Source organism: Camelus ferus, chromosome 19 (assembly GCF_009834535.1).
Source record: "Camelus ferus isolate YT-003-E chromosome 19, BCGSAC_Cfer_1.0, whole genome shotgun sequence".
NCBI classification, from domain to species: domain Eukaryota; kingdom Metazoa; phylum Chordata; class Mammalia; order Artiodactyla; family Camelidae; genus Camelus; species Camelus ferus.
The window spans coordinates 15,119,485-15,140,156 of record NC_045714.1 but is presented as its reverse complement, the minus strand read 5'-3'; the positions used below and the strand labels follow the sequence as shown (position 1 = coordinate 15,140,156).

The window sequence follows — 20,672 nt, the reverse complement described above, 5'->3', positions numbered from 1 at the left end:
GTTCCTGGGCCATTGCTCTTTAACCGACTTCTCCATCAGAGGACTTTTGTACTTTTCATTTTGATTCGGCTTAACTTGATTCTTTTACTTGTATCATGTCTGCAACAGCAGGCTGGCTTCCCAGCTGCTAACAGTCACTGGTCACTGAGCAGAAACTGACAAGCACGTGTGTGGCTCAGAGCGTGGCTGTTCCCTGAGCTGTGTTTGGGGGTGTGTGTTAATCCAGGAGAGACCTTGAAAAATGCTGTGAGAACACAGGTAACTTTGATTTCAGGGGAATAAACTGGAGGTGAACCAGCTCGCTCTGGTTACTGGGGTGGGGACACAGGGCGGCGCCGCCTCGTGGCCTCCCAGAAGCCCCGCACGTCCTGCACGTGTCGGCTGGGTGGTGTTGCCCGGGAGGAGCCGAGGTTCCTCCTGACTGTCTTGCTGGAAGGATGTGCGAGGCTCCCACCAGCTCCTCGGGGCCAGAACTCAGGCCTCGGGTGGCGGCGGGTGGGGTTTGGCTGGACCGGGGGCCGCCAGCTGCGTCCTTCCGCTGTTCTCAACGGTTCTCTGCGGGCTGACCCCAACGTTCAGGAGAACAGCTGCAGCTGAGTTTTGTTTCGATTTTGGTATAAAGACTGTTTCCATACGGTGCTTGGCAATGAATCAAAGACCTTGATCCTGGAGTCTTAGACCATCTCTTGTGAAAGGGCGTCGATGGACACATTAGTGCCCTTCAGGTAAACAGCCAGGCATACACACCCTGAAGCACCTTCCAGAAGAGGCTCCCGGGAGGTGCAGCCGTGCGTGCGCCTGGCTCTCGCGTGGGTCTGACCTTCTGTGCCAGCCCGCCCTGTTGTGATCGTTTTGCTTCTGGGAGAGAGACCCCCACGCACGCAAGCCACGCACGGAGACCCTGCATTTGGGAGTGGCGAGCTGATAAAAGTACCCAGCACCCTCACCCAGCGAGACCCTGGCTGCATCGCACAGCAGCTCTGCTCACTGCAGGCCTGGCAGGGGCAGTGCTTCTGGAACTCTCTAGAGCCCAGCAGCCGGTGTCCGTTCACATGGGTGAGACTCGTTCCCTGTGTTCCCAGGGCCTGGCGCCAGCCCGAGTCACCCTGGGGGGGTCGCTGGTCTGAGCAGAGGTGCCGCCCTCCAGCCCCTCCACTCTCCTCCACTCAGAGCCCACGAGGCCCGCTCTGGCGCACGGCCGGACGGAGCCCAGGGGGCCGGACGGAGCCCAGGGGGCCGGCCCCGCCCCCCCTGCCCAGGTAAGACGTGAGAGCGGCCGGCTGGGCAGCCTGGACCAGACACTCGTCCACTGCATACGTCCCTGGTGGGCGCCGCGTGTCCTGAGCGAGCTCGGGGGCTGTGTGGAGCCTCTGTGGTAGTTGTCCCCCCCCAGCCACACCCACCCAGCCCGGTGTCACTCATGGTGGCCCAGGCGCCCACTTCGCAGTGATAGTTGCTTCACCCTCACGGCAACACGTTACACAAAGTCAAATGGGTTTTTGTATTTAAATTAAGATATTTTTCTGAGGGATTTCCACGCTAATGAGAAGCCTCATACGGCAGCAGGTTGAAGACCTAGTTCCTCAGACGGAGCCGTTCTGGCCGGTGTCGAAGGGGTTCTGCCGCGGTGCTGGGTCACTGCGAGTTTCTGACCATCGCCGACTGTGGCTGCAGAGGTCCACTTGCTGCGTCTGAGGTCAGCGTGGATGGGCTTGTGGCAGAGAGGTGCTTCCCTGCGGTCTGGCAGGTGGGCCCATCCCCATCCCGACCGTGGCTGGGGCCGTGGTCCACGTGCAGCCAGCCTGCCCCTCTGCCCCGTCCATCGTTTACTGTCATGAAACGAGATCTGAGGACAGAGAAAAGTTGGGTTTTGAGAGAGGCCCAGGGTGACCCCACCCTAGCGGTGTCCCTGGCGTTTATTTAAAGGCAGTTCTGTTAGGTTTGATTGTTTCCCTGGAGAAAACAAAAATCTTCCAGGAGATTGTATTTAGAAATAGATCAAACGCACTCCTTTTGAACAGGATGGTTTTGGTGGGAGGAGCTGGAGTTCTGTTTTTTGCGTGTCTGCTCTGGAGAGTTAACTGTGAGCTTCTTTCCAGACGCGTGACTGGTCATCCTTGTGTGGCTTGGACGGGGACCCGGTGAGTAGGGGTGATGTGTGTCTGTGCTGATGTCTTCCTGGTCCCTTTGCTCCCGACAGCCTGTAACTCGTCTGTCTCTCCTTCTAGATCGATGCCCCTCGGACCTGGAGGCCAGGGTCAAGCGACCGGCCTCCTCTGGAGTTGGCTCCAGCCAGTGCCTGGGGTTCCCAGGGGCCGGCCCTTCCAGGATGCCCGGGGTCTTTCTGGCTCACCGCGTGGCTGGTGCGCCTCTCACAGCCTGGATGGACTTGCCCAGGGCTTCGCTCTGGAGTCAGCTAAGGAGCCACGAGGAGATAGACGCCTCCGCTGTGGACAGTTGTTTTGAGGCCAGACAGGCTGGAACAGGCGCTCTGCACACGGGGGCAGACATTGGCACATGCTTGTCTGCTGCGGCAGCCTGGTGTTCAGGTCCAGGTGGCCAGCGGGTGGTGGCAGAGCCAGGGGGGGCTGCAGCAGTCGAGACCGGGCATCGGCGTGAGCCGGGGCCAGCGAAAGCCTCTCAGTACCCAGCCTTGGGCAGGCGGGGCAGCTGCAGCTCCAGCCTCCAGGCGATGAGGTTTGGGGTCACCGGCATTGTGCAAGGTTGCTGACTTGTAGGGGCAGGGCAGGAGAGGAGGGGCAGGACATTGTGCCCCCGTCCCGGAGGCGAGGAACCAGACAGCTCTGACCCTGTTCCTTTCTGGAAAGATGTGGGGACGAAGCCCAGTGTCCGTGTCCTTGGCGTGTGCTGCCCTTTAGTCACCAAAGCTGGGCTTCTTCCCAGAAACGGCGCCTGTCTTCGCTACCGTCCGCCTGCACCAGACACGGCCCACGTCTGCAGGCAGCTGAGCCCCCGTGGGCTTCAGGGCCCAGGCGGAGCCATGCGGATGGGTTTGTGGGAGAGAGGTGCTTCCCTGCGGTCCAGCAAGCGGGCCCATCCCCACCCCGACCGTGGCCGGGCCGTGGTCCACATGCAGCCAGGCTGCCCCTCTGCCCCTGTCCATCGTTTACTGTCATAAAAAACGAGTTCTGAGGATGGAGAAAAGTTGGGTTTTGAGAGAGGCTCAGGGTGACCCCACCCTAGCGGTGTCCCTGGGAGTTAAAGGACCGCTGGGTGGCCCATGTCCAGGGGGCCCGCTTCCTCGTGGGTTTCAGTAAGTGCCGGTTTGTGCATAAACGTCATTCCTGAGGAGAGGGAGCTCTCCTCTTCTCTTTCGCTGGTCACAACAGGATCGTTGGGCTGCTAGGGCTCAGAGAGTGCGCGTCCAGTGTGGCGGCGCAGAGCCCGGGCTGCTTCCCTGTCTCGGCTCCTTGAGGGGCTTTCCCTGGGTGGGTGGGGCACGGCTGGGGCCCACAAGGAGGCCAGCGCATGGAGAGGCCCTGCACTGCTGTGCAGAAAGGCTATGTTAGTGTTTAAAAACAATTAAGAAATTTCAGAAAGTTTCCATCATGCCTAAAAGAAATAGATTTGTTCATCGCAGCATTATTTACAAAAGCCAAGATATGAATGGATAAAGAAAATCGTTTATATACACACACCATTCAGGTGCAGTGGAATATCAGTCATAAAAAAGAACGACATCCTGCCACGTGTGACAAGACGGGTGCACGGCAGGCCGCAGGGCATCGTGCGCACTGAAACAAGTCAGACAGAGGACGACAAATACCACGTGATGTGACCTGTACATGAATCTGAAACACACACACACAAGCTCGTAGGTACAGCGGAGGGAGTTCGGTGATTTCCAGAGGTGGGGGAAATAAGTGAAATGTTTTGGTGTTCTTTTAGTTTAAAACAAGTTGAATTTCTTTTTAAAATAGACAGATAGATAATTGCTCCTTGAAAAAGAAAGAAAGAAGTTTGTGGTCCATGGGGAAGGGAGGTGAGAGGCGTGTCGGCCTGGACGGCCACCTGAGCTCACTCTCACATCTGATGTCACTTCCCTGAAATGTGTCCAGTCATCCAGCGGAAGGTTCTCAGCAAGTTCATCGAGGTATTGCATTGCTCATGTTCAATCGAATTTCTCACTGAAATATTGTGGCTCAGGAATTGATTTCAAAGAGTTTTTAAAAACGCATCCATACCTAACATTGCCCTTTCTTGAGCACAGAGGGCTGCAGTAATAAGTGGCTGGTTATTGAGATCCGTTGACTCCCGCAAACCTTTCTCCATGTCTACGGATTCGTTTAGGCTTCTTGCCGTGTTTACCACATCCTCAGCATGTGAGTGGGTGGCCTCAGAAACTCGGGTTCCAGCCACATGTGGTCGGGCATTGTGTGTAGAAGTGAGGGTTTCTTGCCTGGGGACGCTGGCTTACTATGCAGAGCACGCTGTAAGTGTATAACAGCCCAGTCTGGACCGTTGTCAGCGCGGTGGTTGCACGTAACTCAGGTGCTGACGGAAGGGCATTAATTTATTTTAAAGAAAACGTCCTGAAAAAAAAAAACCTGTGAAGTTTCCAGTTTCAACCATGACTAGCTTGTATGGGGTTTACCCTCCAGGCAAAAACTATTTCAGAAGCTGGCCCCCCCAACCCCACACACATAGACACACATACACACACCCACACAGTACATATATACACACACATACAGTGCATATACACGCATGCATTCATATGCACACTCACGCATGTATACACATGCACACACCCATCCTGGCGCACAGCGGTGCAGGTGGGACTTGGAGGCTGAGCCCTTGGGAGCAGGGTGAGGACAGATCAGCTGTACATGCTCCTGGATTTTTCTCCAGCACACTCCCCAAACGCTGGTGCAGGGAACAGAGGCTGAGCAGAGGGCAGTGTGGGAAGTGTCCTTTGGGGCAGCCAGGGGGTCTGGGCCTAGGGGGAAAATCTCAAAAAGCAAGAAGCCACAGAGAAGCAGCTCCCAAGTCTGCAGACAAGCCCCTCGACTCCTGGGACGCCCACAGAGCCAGGGTCCTGCCGGAAGAAGCCCGGGGAGCAGAGATTAACGCCACCGTGCAGCACTGGGCACTGAGCGGGGTTTGAGCCCGGGCTGGCCGAGGGGCCCAGGGATGCACCCCAGGCCTCCGGCTGAGACCCCAGAGGGGCCACTCCCAGGAGTCAAGCCGGGAGATGTCTACACCACATTCAAGGAGGTGGTGAAAGAGAGGTTAAGGGGGAGGCTTTCAAGAGAACTGGGCTGTAAGAAAGAGCCCAGTAAGCCTGCTGGGACTGAACATATCCTGTGTGAAGCTGAGGACCCACGAGGCAGTTCAGCAGCAGCCTGGGCACCGCTAGCAGAGGGCGAGCGGCTGGAAGACAGAGGGTCCAGGCTGAAGCTCAGAGAAGAAGACACACGTGGGAACAGTGGAAATGTCTGATACGCGTGTGACTGCAGGTCCAGAAGAGGGAGATTGGAGCAGAAGCAGCATCTGAAGAGACAGCAGCTGAGAACTGTCCACAACGATGGAAGACGTCGATCCACATGCTCAAGAAGCCCAGTGACCCCAAAGCAGGATGAAGAGCAGGACAGAGCAGCCCCAAAACCAGACCTACTGAAAACCAAAGACAAAAACAAGAATCGCAGAAGCAGCCGGAGAGAAAGGCCGTTAAGAGGAAAAGCACCGAGATCGAGGTCTGACTTGACGGCAGAAGCGCGGGAGCTGGGCCGCAGCGGGCCGCCCCCGAGGGGCTGTGGAAACGCCGGGCCCCACACCCCCCAGGAGCGTGCACAGACCAAGGCTGCGAGAAGACAGCGTCACACCAGCAAACTGAGGGGTTCATTGCCAGCTGACAAGAAGTACTAAACACAGCCCTCGCTGGGAAACATCTTGATCGTTCAAAGCAACATTTATGGTTCTCTGACACAAACAGGAGCGTATGCACAATACTTGCAGCTCAGAGACGGGAGAGGTGAGCAAGCCTGGCCGTTGGACGGTTCTTGCTTCTTTACAAAGTCACAATGAATGGTAACAAAAATCATGTGCAGTTCAAAAAAGGCTTATGAGCAGAAAAATGGAGTAATACTTGATTAATTTGAAAGAAGGCAAGCAAGGAGGGTTAAAGGCCCCAAACCCATAAAAGGACAAACAGAAAACACACAGCGAGATGGTCGCCCAGCTACACCAACAACCCCTTTGTTACAAATCTGCTGAACGTGCACGAAAAAGAAAAGACTATCAGCTTGTTTTTCAAGGAAAATTTGTTGTTTGTAGGTAACATGCTTCATAGATAAGAACACAGAAAGGTTAAAAGGAAAAAGGTGAAGAAGAGAAACCAAGGTGATGGGTGTAGCTCCGTGATGGGGCGCGTGCGCAGCACGACAAGGCCCAGGGTGCAGTCCCCAGCGCCTCCTTCAGGAAACAAAAAGTAACCCTAATTACCTCCCCCACCAAAAGTAAAATAAACAAGAGAAACCAAGGAAACACTAGCCTAAAAAGAGTCCCTGATGTCGCGAGGACCTCACGTGGTGAGGGTCAGTCCGGCGGGAGACGCACCTGCTGGACACTCGGGCTCAGAACCGCGACAGGCTCAGTGCGGCTGCAGGAGGTTTGGGCAGTTTTCAGATACTAACCCTGAATTCCTGGAATAACCCCACTGGGTCACGAGGGCTGTCCTTTCCCCGTGTGGTCGGCTCCGCTGCTGTTTTGTTCAGGAGTTTTGCGTCTCTGTTCTGGAGAAGTGTCTGCCTGTCACAACACAAGTAAACAGTTTGCACCAAACGAGCGTCGAATAGTCCAAATGCACATGAAATATTTACCAGATAGACTGAACGGGAATATAACACAGGTCTCAGCAAACCCCAAAGGATGAAATCAGAGCGTGGTCTCCGACCTCAGTGAAATTAACTTCTAAAAACCAACAGCAGTCAACGCCAGAGCAGGTCACAGTGGACACTAGAAGACTGTGAACTAGGTGATGATAGAAACACAACACGTCAAAACGCGGAAGACCCAGCTGCAGTGTGTTTAAGGGACATCTACAGTCCTAGTTGCACTTTCCAGAAAAGAAGGAAGGTTCCAACTGGGGGATGGTCAGGAAGTGAGGAGAAGAGTAGCAGATTAGCCCCAAGGAAGCAGGAGGAGAGAGGGAGCGAACACCAGTGAGACAGGAAGTGGACGTGCGGCAGGAAGGATGAACACCGCCGGTCGCCGGCGGCAGTGGCCGCGATGGCGGACGGTCAGTAGAGCCAGCTGTTGCCACGGTGACCAGCAGCCAGAGGGGGAAGTGCTGATTGTCAATAAAAGGTATGAGAAGGTGTCATTATGCTTGTCTGGCCTCAGGGAGACGGGCCGGAGCCGTGATCCGGAGTGGGAGCAGGTGGAGGAGGCTGGTCTGTATGTTATGCCCCGGGGCAGTCTATTTACCGTCTCCTGGAAGTGCCCCGGGGAGGGCAGCCCCTCCGGGGCCCCCGCTGTCTAAGCCCCAGAGTACAGACGGGAGTAAGACAGTGTTGCTCATGACCCTAAATGTAGAAGGAAAGCGTCTTCCAGAAGCTCCCTAGGTCTCTGCAGTCGTGGGGACAGGCAGACATTCCCGAGGCAGCTCCTCAGAAGCACTGACGAGAGCAGTCTGACGAACGAGGTCATCACAGTGCTTAGTTTCTGCGCTGAGAGACGCCATTATGAGAGTGAAAGGGCCACTCACAGCCTGGAGCATCTGCAGTAAACGCATCTGAATATTCAGAAGGATGCATAGAACTGAAAAGTTCAAAGGCTCAGCAGCTCAGTCAATGATCAGAAGCTTGGACGAGCACTTCACTGAAGAGGGTGTCCAAGTGACCCAGGGCTCGGGGTCACTAGGGGCCGGGAGACACTGATGAAAGCCAGGTCTCAGCCCCTCCGCCCTCCTGCCCACGACCGGCGGGAACAGGCTCGTGCACGGCCAGTGGGAACATAAGTTGGTGCAGCCACCATGATAAGCCTCCTTGGCTGTGTCTGCGGAGCCCAGAGAGTCCTTTCTCAGGCACACATCCAACAGAAGTGAGAACATGGTCCCCCAAAAGACACGCAAGACAGCCGTCTGAGCCCCGCTGTGCACGTCGGCTGCAGAACAGGCACGTGGTCCTCGGGCATGTGGAAGACCCCACGGCAGCCAGCAAGCCCAGGCCGCCTCTGTGCTGAGTGAGCCACGCTGCAGCCAGCGGTCAGGACCCCAGGCCGAGCCGCAGAGCCAGCGTCTGGTGATGGAGGGCAGGGCGGCCATCGACCAGCCTCGGTGCGCAAGGGGTGCCACGTGTCCCATTCAGATGGTGGTTCCCTGGGTCTGTATGAGAGAAAAAACTCACTGAGCTGCATGCCTGAAGCTTGTGCACTTCACGTAAGGTTAAAACCTCCTTAAAATAATCAGGACTCATCGTAGCTTTACTATATTCTAACAAAGCGGTAGCCTCGTAAGTTTATAAACGGAAAAACAAAAGTCCGTGTTTGACTCCATTTCTGAAATGCACTTGAAGTGCAGCGTCTTGAGAAATTACAATCAGAGGAAGAATAAAAATCCAGGACTGTTCCAGCTGAAAGACTCGCACGCCCTCCCGCAGAGCCCCCTGTGCTCACCGGCCCCCTGCAGCCGCCTTTCGTCCACTAGCCTTTTCTGGAGTCCTGGGTGTGATCATGAAGTTGCTCTGGAACGTCACTGGCCAGCGACGTTTACCACAGCCCTGCTTCCCCGCAGTGCAAGGCGGAGGCCTGCTTCCTCTGGGCCGGCTTTGCTGAGCGGTGTTCTTGCGGATGCATTTCTGTAAAATTGTACCCCAGTGTGACTGAGCTTCGTGTTTTGAATACACTGGTGCCAGCCTCTCACCTGGCTTCCTGATGATCAAGGTTGCTGTTCACCCTGGAAGCTTGATTCCAGACAAAAAGGATTCTGTTTTTAGGGCAGATTGGGGAGTGTTTCAATTTAATATTCGTGCTTTTTCATTTGTTTTGATCGCTCTCTCACTTTATGAATTTGTAAGGCTTTGTTAGTGTTTATGAGAATCGGTACTGTTCATGGTAGGTAGCACGGTGCCTCCCACCTAAAGGATCACACTGCATGTTTTAACTTCTGGAACCTGTGAATGTGACCCTATTACAGACATAATTAAATTAAGGACCACAAGATGAGATCATCTTGAAATATCCAAGTTGGCCCTAAATCCAGTGATGAATATCCTTAAAAGAGACAGAAGAGGAGAGACACAGACACAGGGAGAAGCCACGTGGAGACGGAGGCAGAGACGGGAAGGAGGCGGCCACCAGCCCAGGGACGCCTGGAGCCCCCAGAAGCTGGAAGAGGCAGGAAGGTCCCCCCACTGGAGCCTCCGGAGGGAGTGCGGCCCCGAGACAGCTTGATCTCAGACGTCTGGTCTCCAGGACTGGACGAGGATCGGTTTCTGTTGCTTTAAGCTGCCCAGTTTGTGGTATTTGTTAGAGGAGCAACAGAGACTCATAACGCATGAAGGAAACAGCAAAGTGCGTCATCACGGGGCGAGTTCAGAAGGCGTGTCCTAAGCGGGCCGCCTGCAGCGGGGTGGCCTGCAGAGGCGCAGGACGGAGGGGGGTCCCTGATGGCGCATCAGTCTCTGGTCTGTGCACCCTGAATTGTTGTTCTAGGGGAAAACCCAGCACCTTAGTACAGAGATAAGTTCTTTCTTAAACATGTAGGTCTGAGTTATTAAACACAGGCTAGAATAATCGTTCAAGTTTAAATTACTGTGTGAATAAAAGCAGAATAGAAGCAGTGGCTAACTGTATCCTCAGAAAGACTGTTTTAAATACAATAACCTAAAAGCTCACCTCCCTGCTCTCCTTTTCCACCCCAGCATGGGTGGCACCATTGCTGTACTCTGTGATGACACGAAAATCGAGGTCTCGTGCTGAGGGAACCCGTGGGGACGCGGGCAGCACCACTGCGGCCTCGCTGATGGGCAGCCGGGTGGGCCCAGTGGTCCGAGGGATGAGGCAAAGAGCAGGAGGTGCTCCTCCGTGAGGCAGGCTGCTGGGCGTGGTGAGCCCGGCCCAGCTCCCAGAGGGGGTCCCGCACTGGACATGCCGGGCTGGGTGCCTGTCCCTCCTTCCCGGCTCGGCACCCTCTGCGGGACTCCCTGGCTGGGGGGGGCCCTCCGTCGGGGCGTGGGAGCCCTGCTTGGGGAGGGCTGGCTCCTCACCCACGGCAGAGCTGCTGGACGCTCTGCTTGCCTCCCCGGCCCGCCGGCTGAGTCTGCAGGGTGCAGTGCTGCTGGCAGTGTGGCCGTGGTCTGTGTCCCCCGTGCCCTCAGGAGGCTGAGAGCGCGGCGCACGGGCCTGCTTGGCGCGCGACTCAGGGTCTATCTCTGAGTGCAGATGTTCTCCCGTGGGGACCTTACGGAGCATCATTCATAGGGTAGAAAACCTAGACAACATACACGTTCTACAGGAGGATTTCTGTCTAATCAAATATGACACACTCACACATTTAAGAACTTACAGATAAAAATCATGGCGTGAAAGGTGGTCTCAGCATGGTACGTGGTGGACCGTGGCTACTGTGTGTGATGGGACACGGGGACTGTCCCCGTCTCCTGCTTCGTGTGCCTTCCCCAGGGAGGCGCCAGCCCTCCCGCCCCAGCTCCCAGCCACACGCGCTCACACACGCTCCTGCATGTACCAAAATGCCTCGCCTCTTAGGACAGTGCCTGGTGACCGTTCCCAGGCGTTTGGCACGGAAACCGTGAGGGGGGTGGACGGGTGGCTGGGCCCAGGGCAGCGCCACGTATCAGCTATGATGCCGTCCACACAGCCCTGTCCTGGGGCCGTGATGGCCTCAGCTGGGGCAGCCGTCAGGCCTGAGCAGGTACAGGGTCACCTGGGGTGGTGTCCCCCCGCTACGGCCTGGCATTTGTGGGGTGCAGGAGGTCCCAGAGTAAGGAGCTCTCAGGTCCAGGAGAGCGGACAGGCTCCTGGCAGACCCACAGATGGCCTCGCTGACCTGTGTTCTGGAAGATAAAGAAATCTGGTTGCTTGATGCATGGACCCCCTTTACGATGTCTCAGGAGAGGCTGCACAGCTTGTTTAAGGAATCAGAGAAAATGTTCCGCTCGGTGTTTTCCCACACTCCAGCGGGCGTGCTTCAGGAACGGAGCTGCAGAGCCGGCGCAGCCACACGTGTGCAGGGGCCTGGCGTCCAGGCCACAGTGCTCAGGGTCACCGCGCTGGGCCGCCCAGTTGGTGCCATTTCAGTGGTGACGTGCCCATGGCTGGGGGTCCGAGCAGCAGGATGGGTGGGGGCCCAGGCGGCACACTTCAGGGAGATGGTGGCGAGGGTCCCTGCCTCTGTGTGACCCGGGGTCCGGGGTGCAGGGCTCTTAAGCTGTCTGGTCTTCTTGCAGCAGACTGGCTGGCTCCCCCCAGCGAGGAGGGCTGGCTTCTGGTCAGCTTCCCAGCCTCTCCCCACTCCTGTGGGCAGCGTGACACTGTGGCCTTTGTTTTCTCATCTGCTTCCCTCTTGGCATCTGCAGGGGTGGCTGTGATGGAGGCCGGAGCCTGCTGTGCCTGGATGCTCGGTAGGGGTCTGATCAGGGTCCCGCTCCTGCTGGTTAGGGTTGGTTCCACCAGCCTGCCTTTGGCCCGGCCTGTCGGGACCCTGGGTCTGTCCCCTGGGTGCCGGTGCCACTGCACAGCTGGCGGGTGTCCGCTGTGGCCATCCAGGTTGTGGGCGGCGTGAGCGCCAGGAAGCTGCTCCCAGACACCGGAGACCAGACGGCTGCCCCAGGCTTCTCCCGTGGGAGGAAATGCCGCCCAGCACTTGGGCTGCTCCCAGCAACCCCAGTGAGCCTGGGGTGAGGGGGCCTGGGGCCTGGGCACAGGGCAGATGCCCCTGACGCCAGAGGGGGTGGCTGTGGCGTCACTCAGGGTGAGCTGCCTTTGTGCCCAGTGGGGGGCCTTGCACGGCAGGACTGACACCGGGGACCCCGACTTCTAACTCCCCTCATGAGGGGAGGGAGAGTGGGGATGACCCACACCCTGCGGCAGAGGTTCACTGTGCCTTTGGGGCTGGCCGGCCTCTTGTTGGGCTGTGTCCACCAGGCAGCAGCTCTGCTCTGGGTAAAGCCACCAGCCTGCGGACGTGAACGTGAGGACGTGCGGGTGTGAGGGCGTGTGGGCGTGAGGGCGTGCGGGTGTCCCGGCATGCGGGCGTGCGGGCGTGAGACGTGTCGATGGGGCGGCGGCCCCGCTGGCTCCTGCCCGCGTCCGTGCTGGCGTTCCTGCCGGGACTCCGTGTGTGGACTCTGTGTTTTGGGGGCTGATGCGGGAGATGCTAGCTGACCTGAGAAGTGTTCTTAGAAAGTGGGGGCCGTCACCTCTGGCCTGGGGCCCCGGCCTGTCCCGCAGCTCCGGACATCAGCCCTGCAGGGACGCCCAAGCCCCGAGTGGAGACTGGGCTCCAGGGCAGGGTTCCGAGTGGGTTGTGGGAGGCGGCGGGCGCACGGCGCCGGGCTCACCACCGTCTGTTGTCTTCCAGTCAACGAGTTTGCGGTGATCAGGAAGAAGTTCAAGTGCCCGTACTGCAGCTTCTCGGCCATGCACCAGTGCATCCTCAAGAGGCACATGCGCTCCCACACCGGCGAGCGGCCCTACCCCTGCGAGATCTGCGGGAAGAAGTTCACCAGGCGCGAGCACATGAAGCGGCACACGCTGGTGAGCGGGCGGCGGGGCGGCGGGTCGAGTCCAGGGCGGTCCTCGCAGGCCCTGGGCCTAGAGGAGGGAGGCAGCACTGGTCACTCTAGGAAGCGGGTTCACAGCTGTAGGAGGAGCACTGAAGCGGCAGTCGGGGTCCCCCTTGGCGAGCCCCCGGCCCTCCTGCCCAGGTCCGCACTTGGCCCAGCTCCCAGACGCCCTGACTGGATTTCTCAGGAGACAGGTGCCTCGAGTCATTGCCGGTCACCGCTGTCCTGGGGCTCCCATCACCCGGCCTCCAAACCACCTGGCCCCCTCAGGCCTCCAGGCCCTAGCCAGCAGCTGTGGGAGCTCCTCCCCTCAGAGGGCAGAGTTCAGAGATCATTGCTCAGCATCTGCAGAGAAGTGTAGGGAGCGAGGCAGAGGAGACAGCATGACTCTCAAGCAGGCCTGAGCTCCGGACAGACCAGCCCCGATGAGGGGAGGGACACAGCCCGCCGACTGCCCACGCCCTTCTGGACAGGGATGAGTGTTGGTGGCACCTGCAGTTCTGTGTGTGCAGTGGTCCCAGACAGAGTCAGGGGCCTGAGCAGGCCTGTTGCCTGCCGTCCGCCTGCACTGACCACCCTCCCCCGGCACTGACCATCCTCTCCCCGCAGGTCCACAGCAAGGACAAGAAGTACGTGTGTAAACTGTGCAGCCGCGTGTTCATGTCGGCCGCCAGCGTGGGCATCAAGCATGGCTCGCGGCGCCACGGTGTGTGCGCAGACTGCGCGGGTCGCAGCGGGGCCGGGCCCCTGGACGGCAGGGGCGCCGAGGGCTCCCCTGAGCTGTTCGCTGGCGATGGGCCGTACCTGGAGGACCCCGAGGACCCGCGCGGCGAGGGCGAGGAGGAGCTGGGCGAGGATGAGGACGACGTGGGCCTGGCCCACGAGGACGCGCTGTTGGGGGACGACAAGGAGGACGAGGACTCGCCACGGGGGCCCCACAGCCCTGCGGGGGGTGGCGACAAGGACTTCACCTGGATCTCCTAGGCTGGGGCTGGGGCCTCCTGTCTGCCTCCGCCGCTGGCGTGTGTGCCCCACCCCCGACGTGCGCAGACGCCAGCCCGTGGGTTCAGAAGTGAGTGGGGCTCCAGCAGAGCGCGGAGCTGGGGCGTGGGGGCAGCCAGGGAGCTGTGTGGTCTCCACAGCAGGTGGGAGTGGTGGGCAACGGGGGAGCCCATGGTCTGGGCTCCGGCGCACTGTGGCCTGAGGCCAGGAAAGGGTGGACACCGCTGGGCTCCCAGGTGCGTCCCCGGGGGCCCAGGTCCAGGAGCTGCAGACCTGGCACCGTGTCCACCCTCCCCCTTCTTCCCCTCCGCCTCTGCAGCCTGGTCACTGCCTGCGGCCGCTGCACCCCAGGCCACTGGCTCTGCGGCCACCCTGCAGGGTCCGGGTCCAGGTCCCGTGTCCGGAAAGCCCCGCGGCCCCCCTGCCTCCGGGCTCTGGTGCTGAACGCGGGGCAGCTGCTGACCGCGGGCCGGGCTCCCAGGTGCTATCTTCCGCGGGGCGGCGGCGGGGCCGGGTGCTCCCGCTGCAGGGCCTGCTCCACGTTCTGCGTGCACTTCTCAGGGCCCGGGCCGTCTGCCGCCCAGGCCCGTCCTGCTGACCCTCCCGGCGGGCTTGCCTTTGTTGCTGCTAACACTGGAGGGTGTCCCGCTGCCGCGCCCCTCCCCGCGTGGGTAACCAGACTGCCTAAGTCCTAAGGTAGCAGGTAATCGCGTGAAATGGTTCTGTTCAGCATCATCCTTCTCACCTGACGAAGCCTGAGGGCTATCTTTCCTTTGGCGTGTTTCCAGGTCTTGCTCGCGACCTGTCTGCGCTCTTTTCTGAGCTGCCAAGGCCCTGCGTTGTGCTGTGAGGACGTCTCCCTCCCAGGTTGCAGGGCACAGACCCGTCTGTCTTCCTTCCCGCGGGTCCTGACCAGGCCCACGACACAGACATTCCGTGCCTCCCAGCTCGCTCCTCCTGTCGCGGGCCGTCTGTCTGTCAGTGCAGGACCGCTTGGGTGCTGAGCTGGGGCGCCACAGGCGGCGCTGGGCTTTTCCACTCGTTTCCCACAGCCGTCAGCCCCGCAGGTTTTCCAGGCGGAGAAAGGAAAACCCCGCAGACCGTCTGGGGCCAGTGGTGGCGACTGGAGCACAGCCTCCGGCCTGCTGGGGTTGGGGGGCGGCTGGCCAAGGGTGCTGACCTGAAGTCTTGCCCAGGGGAGAAGTCACAGCTTTGTTTTTGTTTTAGATACCGTCCGTAGAAGAGGGCTGCGCTCCACCCCCCTCAGCTGGGGAAGCTGTGAGCTCAAGGCTGGCGCGGGGGCTGGGGGACGGGGGGTCCGGTGCTGGGGGCTCCGGTCCCCTTCTGCCTTTCACAGCGAGGCCTGGCTGAGCCTGTCAGCAGGGCGCTCACCCGTGTCCCTTTCCCCAACTTTCTAACCCTTTTATAAACAGACTTCCTTTCTTATAAAACGCATTTGGAAACCAGACCTTTGCTACAAAGTGTCTCTGGGTTTGGTCCCGGGCCCACCTCTCAGGCCGTCCTGCCCACGACCCGGGCCACCTCTGCCCTGCACTCAGGACTCCCGCTCTCCGCCCTGCTCGCTACCCGCGCGGGACCACCCTTGCTGCCCTGTCCCCTTTCTGGGGTGTCGCCGTCAGTGCCACCAGGGCATTTTCTTCCCTGAAACAGTACTTTCCAGGAAGACTGAGGGTCCCACTTCCTGCCCCCGAGCCCCCAGTGTTGTTTATTCTCGTGTGCGGTAAACTCAGTGCTGAATTTCAGAGATGAGACGAACACATAGCCTCTCAGGAGGCATGGAGGGAAAAGACGTGTAATGGTTTTTTTTACGTGATTTTTTTCCCCCAAAATCAATGTTTAAACTAATAAATATTTTTTTATGAAGAGGAAAAAGACGTGCAGATTACATTTCACATTTTGTACTTTTTCGTTTGTGTGTCTGTACTTGGCATTGGCAACGCCGTGGAACACAGTCCGTCAGGTGGCAGGGTCTTTGCGGGTGGGGTGGGGGGCCGGGAAACCAAGACTTCTGTATCAAACTCCGGATCCTGACCAGGCTGTAGGTTTGGACTCTGGTCTGGGGGACAGTCACAACACTGCCAGGACTCGATAGGGACCTCTGCTCAAGACACAGCTACTGCTTCCAACTTTGCACATCTTCCTTTTAAAAAGAAAACCCTGAGAAAATGCAAAAACTGGAACTTTTTGCAATATTATGAAAGATAATATTATTTTCGCTTATTCTGTGACATGTGCAACTCTTAAGAAAGCCATACTTAATGGTGTTTCTGTTTTTTAGACCCTATGTTGTGTTTTCGTGTGCGGCCCTTTTTAGAACTACTTGTAGTGAGGGCGCTGTGTGCTTCTCTTAAATATTTATTTTTTCAACATGCTTTCAACCTGTCAACAAAGACAAAACAGACAAAAAACAGGCAGTGTTTGAAGACTGTTGACTTTTTTTCTGGGGATAATCTATATTATACCGACTTTTATTAATTATTACAAACCTGTGTTTGTGCTGGAGACGTGTTTATTACTTGGGGGAGTTTTTCGTAATCAGTCGATGGGATATCACAGCTCTGTTGTCTGCTCCCTGTGCCGCTGACAGGTAAACAGTACTTCGCCTAGTGGTCTTGAGATTTCTTGTCTGCCTGGGCGCACTCTGGGCCTTTCTGTGACGGGATTAGCTAGACATTCTTGCAAAGCGATCACTTTCAATAAATTGGGAAATTGCTGCTTGAGTAGATGCCTCGTGTGTGTTTCAGACAGTGTCCCCTCCTCCAGCCTCACCTGGGTCCAGGTGGCCAGTGACCCCCACCCCCAGGCAGCCTGGTTGCTGGCCTCCTGCCTGCCCACCCCACTGCTCCTGCCCACGGCAGGACCCCAGTTCCATGTCCTCCCCAACCCAGGAGGCAGAAACAGCTTTTGGAAAAACCCCAAATCTTTAATTTTTCTTCTCGCCTGGTTTGGCCCAGACTCGAGACACCTGAGCTTTGAAAACACGGTACAAATGTCCATCCCAGGCCCTCAAATGGTCAGGTTAAGTGCAGGTGGGGGAGCCCCCTCCCCAACACCCCCTCAAAGTGCATTGAGGACTGGGCCCCATGTGGCCACAAAGCTGGGCTCATCACACCCCTGACAGGTCCAGGGCCGACAGGCAGGGGTGGCCACCCCTGGGGATCCCGGGCCAAGGGGACAGCTGTGAGGTTTGGCTTTAGTGCAAAAGGCTGGTTTCTTCAGAGGCACTTTGAACAGTGGGGGCCCCCCTAGTTAGAAAACCCTGCGGCTAGGAGAGGCCTCGGTGGGGGGGGGCTCAGTCCAGGAAGCGCTGGCAGGCCTTCTTCCAGCGGCAGGCTGTGCACCACAGGTCCCGACGGTCCATGCCGTACACCTTCCGGCACTTCTTGGCATCACCTCGGGGCTTCCTGGGGGGACACACGAGGCCATGGGTGCTGCTGGGCTGGGACCCTCCCTGCCTGGTGCCTGCCCCAGCCCCTCTACACACACGCACCTTAGACTGGCACCAAGCTTGGCGGGCAGGGCTGGGGTGGGCTGTGGCTCCAGGAGGGTGGGTGCCTGGCAGCCCTGAGAGGAGACACAGCTGTGGCCTTACACCCCTCCAGAGCACCCCAAGACCCGGACCCAGCAGCTGCCAGTGGCCTCACCTACCTGGTAGGCATGGTCATGGTGGCACACCTGGGGGGACGCTGCGGAGCTCAGCACTGGGGGTGGGGGCAGGGACAGTGGGTGCAGCAGAGTGGGCAGGGCTGGGGGCTCCGGGGGCTCCAGCAGCTCCAGGCGGGGGAAGGAGGGTGGCACGGAGGCCGTGGGGGACCCGGGGGTCAGGCTGAACAGCCCCTCGGTCAGCGAGTCCATGCTGACGTCCAGCTCTGTGTAGTAGAAGTCCTCCTCGCCATCACTCTGCTCGGGCTCGGCCTGCCGCCTGCTGGGGGCGCGGTGGGTGGAGCTGAAGCGGAACCCAGTCTGGCCGCCCCCCCACCCCCCACCGCTGGCCCCACCGCACCCCAGGTGCACCAGGCGGATGTGTCTCTGCATCCCAGAGGCTGTGCTCAGCACCTTCCCGCAGCGCTTCCACAGACACTGGAACAGGACCTGCAGCGAGCTCTGGGTGACAATGGCCAGGGGTCAGGCTCGGCCACCTGTGTCCATCCTGCCCAGTGGGCTGTCCTCAGGCTCACCTTCCTCTTCCTCAGGGCGGGCTCCCCGAACAGGAAGTGGGCTGCCTCAGGAGGCAGCGGGGGCGACGGTGTAGATGGAGAGGACTGGTCACTGGCCACGTCCCAGCCCCAGTCCCCGCTGCTGCAGCTGCTCAGTGGCCGCACCAGGGCCTCCTTCCAGGGCTCCAAGCTGGGCTCTGCGGGGACATACCAGTGCCACTGTTGGCACTTTCGGTGGGCTCAGAAACTGGCTTCGAGGCCCTTAACTCGGAGCCTCCACCTGTTCACCTGTTCTCAGGTAAGCTTGGTGGGAAAGGACCTCTTGGAAGAGGCAGTGGTCAGGAGTTGGCTACAGTAGGAGCTGACTAGCCTCTCCAGCACATGGAAGGAAAAACAGAAGAGTCCCGTGTGGGCAGACGCCTAGCCAGCCAGGAGATGGACAGGTCACAGAGGCCTGCGGGCCTGGGCACTGCAGCTTGGGCCTCGGTGAGGGGCAGAGGGGGTCCTGAGGTACATTTTAGGCCTCAAGAGGTGCATTTAGAAGATGGTGTTCCAGGACAGGGGGCCTCTGCTTACTGCACAGGGGCTTGGAGGTTTGTAGGGTACTGGAGGGACAGTGGTCCTGGGTCCTGCCACCACCCCCACCCCAAGCCAGGCTTCTAAGTCTCACCTGTGCTGAAGGCTACAGCTGGGGCCCCCAGCAGGAGGGGGCTGGTGGACAGGCTTGTGAGGGCTGCGGCAGCCATGACCTCATCGGGCTGGGCCTTTCCTCGGGGGGCTCTGGAGGAGATGGGGGCGGGGTGCAGGTGGGGCCCAGGAAGTACTTCAGGCCCCTCCCATGGCCCAGTACACGTGCAGGCCTGGGCACGTGTGTGCACCAGACTCCCTCACTCCAGGAGCTGGGCAGGAGGCCCAGCCCCACCCCCAGCTCAGGTGGCCAAGCCCCAGATCTCCAGGAACCACCAAGAACTGGCCTGGGCAGGGGTCCTCCCTCAGCCTGACTTCTCTGCAGCCTGGGCTTTGTTCCAGGTGGTGTCTTCAGACCCTGGTGCTGGACAGGGGTCTGAGGCCCCGCTGGTGGGGCCAGCCCAGGCCAGGTCCAGCCCTCCCCCAATCACACATTAACCAGGGTTGTGCAACAGCAGCTGTGGGCCTAGTGCCAGGCCTGGGAGGGCGGGAGCAGCCAGCAGTCAGCAGCAGCCAGGGGAGACTGGGCTCCAAGCACAAGCCGGGCCCCAGGCCCCAGCCGGCCAGACCAGAGCCCGCCCCTGCCTGCGCAGTCAGCGAGGGTGTCAGGCACCCTGGAGGGTTTCACAGCTTGCAGAGCTGGGGAGATGGACCACCAGGGGCCCGGGATTCCTGGATAGTCGCTTCCACACCGGCCCGCAGCCTCTTCTGCACAGAGACAGACAACCGCTCCCTCCTAGTTCTGCGCACTCGCCCCCAGGGTTTGGGGGGAACGAGGCCTACTAACACATTGGTCATTTCTGATTAACTCCTCCAAGGCTGAAGAGTTGGGAGGTGGGAGCAGAAACCCAGGTCAGGACGCTGACCTGCCCTCCACCGAGGCCCTCTACGGGGGTGGGGTCGGGAAGGCTCCTGCCCGTGCCCCACCCACCACCCCTGCACACGCGGGCGCATGTGTGCACACGCCCCCCTCGGCCCGGCTCGCGGGCCCCGGCTCACCTATGCACTGGCACCGGGACGTGCGCCAAAGGCGCCCGGGGCCCCGCAGCCCCCGCCCCCGCCCCCGGGGCCCCGAGGTCCGCGGCCCGCGGCTCCGGCTCCTGAGGCAGCGCGAACTCCACAGCAGGGCCCTGCGGACGCGGGCGGCTCAGCCGGGACAGCGGCCGGGTCCCCAACCCCGCCGCCACCCCAACTCGCTGGCGCCCCGCCCCCAAACCGGCTGTGGCCGGTGCGGCCCCCGCCTCCGGCCCCGCCCCCGGCTGCGGCGGCGGGAAGCGCTCCGGGCGCCGGCCCAGCCCCGCCAGCCCCACGGACACGCGCGAAGACGTGCCGCCCTCGCTCGCCCCGCCCGGGGGCCCAAAGTTCGTGCAGCCCGACGCCATCTTCGCAGCGGCAACTTTGCCGGTGCCCCACGCCCGGTACCTGCGGCGGCGCGGGCACCGACACGAGCGTGGCCGCGGGGTCCCGGCCGGCGGCGCGGGGAGGGGGACCCCCGCAGCCCGGGCCGGGCGCCGGGGGACGCTTGGCCTCCATGGCCGGCCGGCCGGCCGGGCGCCAAGGCTGCAGCGGCGAGGGCGGACACTCGGGACGCGGCCCCGGGCCGGGCCGGGCCGGGCTGGCCGGGCCGCCGACCCCCGCCCTGGATCGGCCGCCGCCCGCGCCTCGCTGCCCGGAGGCTGCCGGCCGGCCCCGCCCCCTCCTCGAGGCCCGAGGCCCGAGGCCCCGCCCCCCCGCCCCGCCCCCGCGTGCCCATTGGCCTGCCCTGCGGCCCGGCCCGGCCCGCCCCGTCCGTCTGCTCCCGCGCTGGTCGCTCCCGCGCCGGCCTGGGAAGGGGTGCGGCCCGCGCCCGCCCGCTCAACGCCCCGCCCCCTCCCGAGCTCGGCGCCGGCAGGCCCTGGCGTCCGGCGGGCCGGCTTCCTCGCGGGTTGCTGCTACGCGAGCTGCGGGATCTGGGAGGGGGCCGCGTCTCCTTGGCGGGCTTCCCGGGAGCAGGTTACTCTTTAACGCACGGCCGCCCACCTCCCCCACCCCTTATGTA

The 20,672-nt window shown here is 60.3% G+C and overlaps 2 protein-coding genes across 5 annotated transcripts in view; one reads left to right on the top strand and one right to left on the bottom strand.

The window, feature by feature from the left end:
* The window catches only part of ZBTB46 (zinc finger and BTB domain containing 46), a 52,021-nt gene extending 36,357 nt beyond the window's left edge, over positions 1-15,664 (top strand). For both annotated transcript variants that reach the window (XM_032461601.1, XM_032461600.1), the window contains exons 4-5: positions 12,563-12,738; positions 13,377-15,664. In XM_032461601.1, the coding sequence (XP_032317492.1) occupies positions 12,563-12,738; positions 13,377-13,751 (551 nt within the window). In that variant the 3' untranslated portion in view covers positions 13,752-15,664. The remainder of the gene's footprint in view (positions 1-12,562; positions 12,739-13,376) is intronic.
* Positions 15,665-16,692: 1,028 nt separating this feature from the next.
* On the bottom strand, positions 16,693-20,315 carry SLC2A4RG (SLC2A4 regulator). Of its 3 annotated transcripts, XM_032461605.1 has the most exons (8): positions 20,057-20,315; positions 19,634-19,764; positions 18,618-18,727; positions 17,969-18,144; positions 17,794-17,894; positions 17,439-17,712; positions 17,281-17,354; positions 16,693-17,194 (listed from the first exon to the last, which is right to left on the bottom strand). In XM_032461605.1, exons 1-8 carry the CDS (start codon positions 20,165-20,167, stop codon positions 17,083-17,085), a joined length of 1,089 nt encoding a protein of 362 aa, XP_032317496.1. In that variant the 5' UTR covers positions 20,168-20,315; the 3' UTR covers positions 16,693-17,082. The 3 variants fall into 3 exon arrangements, with proteins under 3 accessions (XP_032317496.1, XP_032317497.1, XP_032317495.1); XM_032461606.1 differs by lacking the exon at positions 19,634-19,764 and having other exon boundaries at positions 20,057-20,075; XM_032461604.1 differs by lacking the exon at positions 20,057-20,315 and having other exon boundaries at positions 19,634-20,050.
* Between the last annotated feature and the right edge of the window lie 357 nt (positions 20,316-20,672).

What these genes read in the sequence shown, in the direction of transcription:
- SLC2A4RG (XM_032461604.1), bottom strand. Translation starts at nt 20,016, where the DNA reads ATGGCGTCGGGCTGCACGAACTTTGGGCCCCCGGGCGGGGCGAGCGAG. An exon ending in AGCTGTAGCCTTCAGCACAG is followed by an intron (nt 18,145 to 18,617) that starts GTGAGACTTAGA and finishes ATGTCCCCGCAG; the next exon opens with AGCCCAGCTTGGAGCCCTGG. An exon ending in AAGCTTGGTGCCAGTCTAAG is followed by an intron (nt 17,195 to 17,280) that starts GTGCGTGTGTGT and finishes GTGTCCCCCCAG; the next exon opens with GAAGCCCCGAGGTGATGCCA.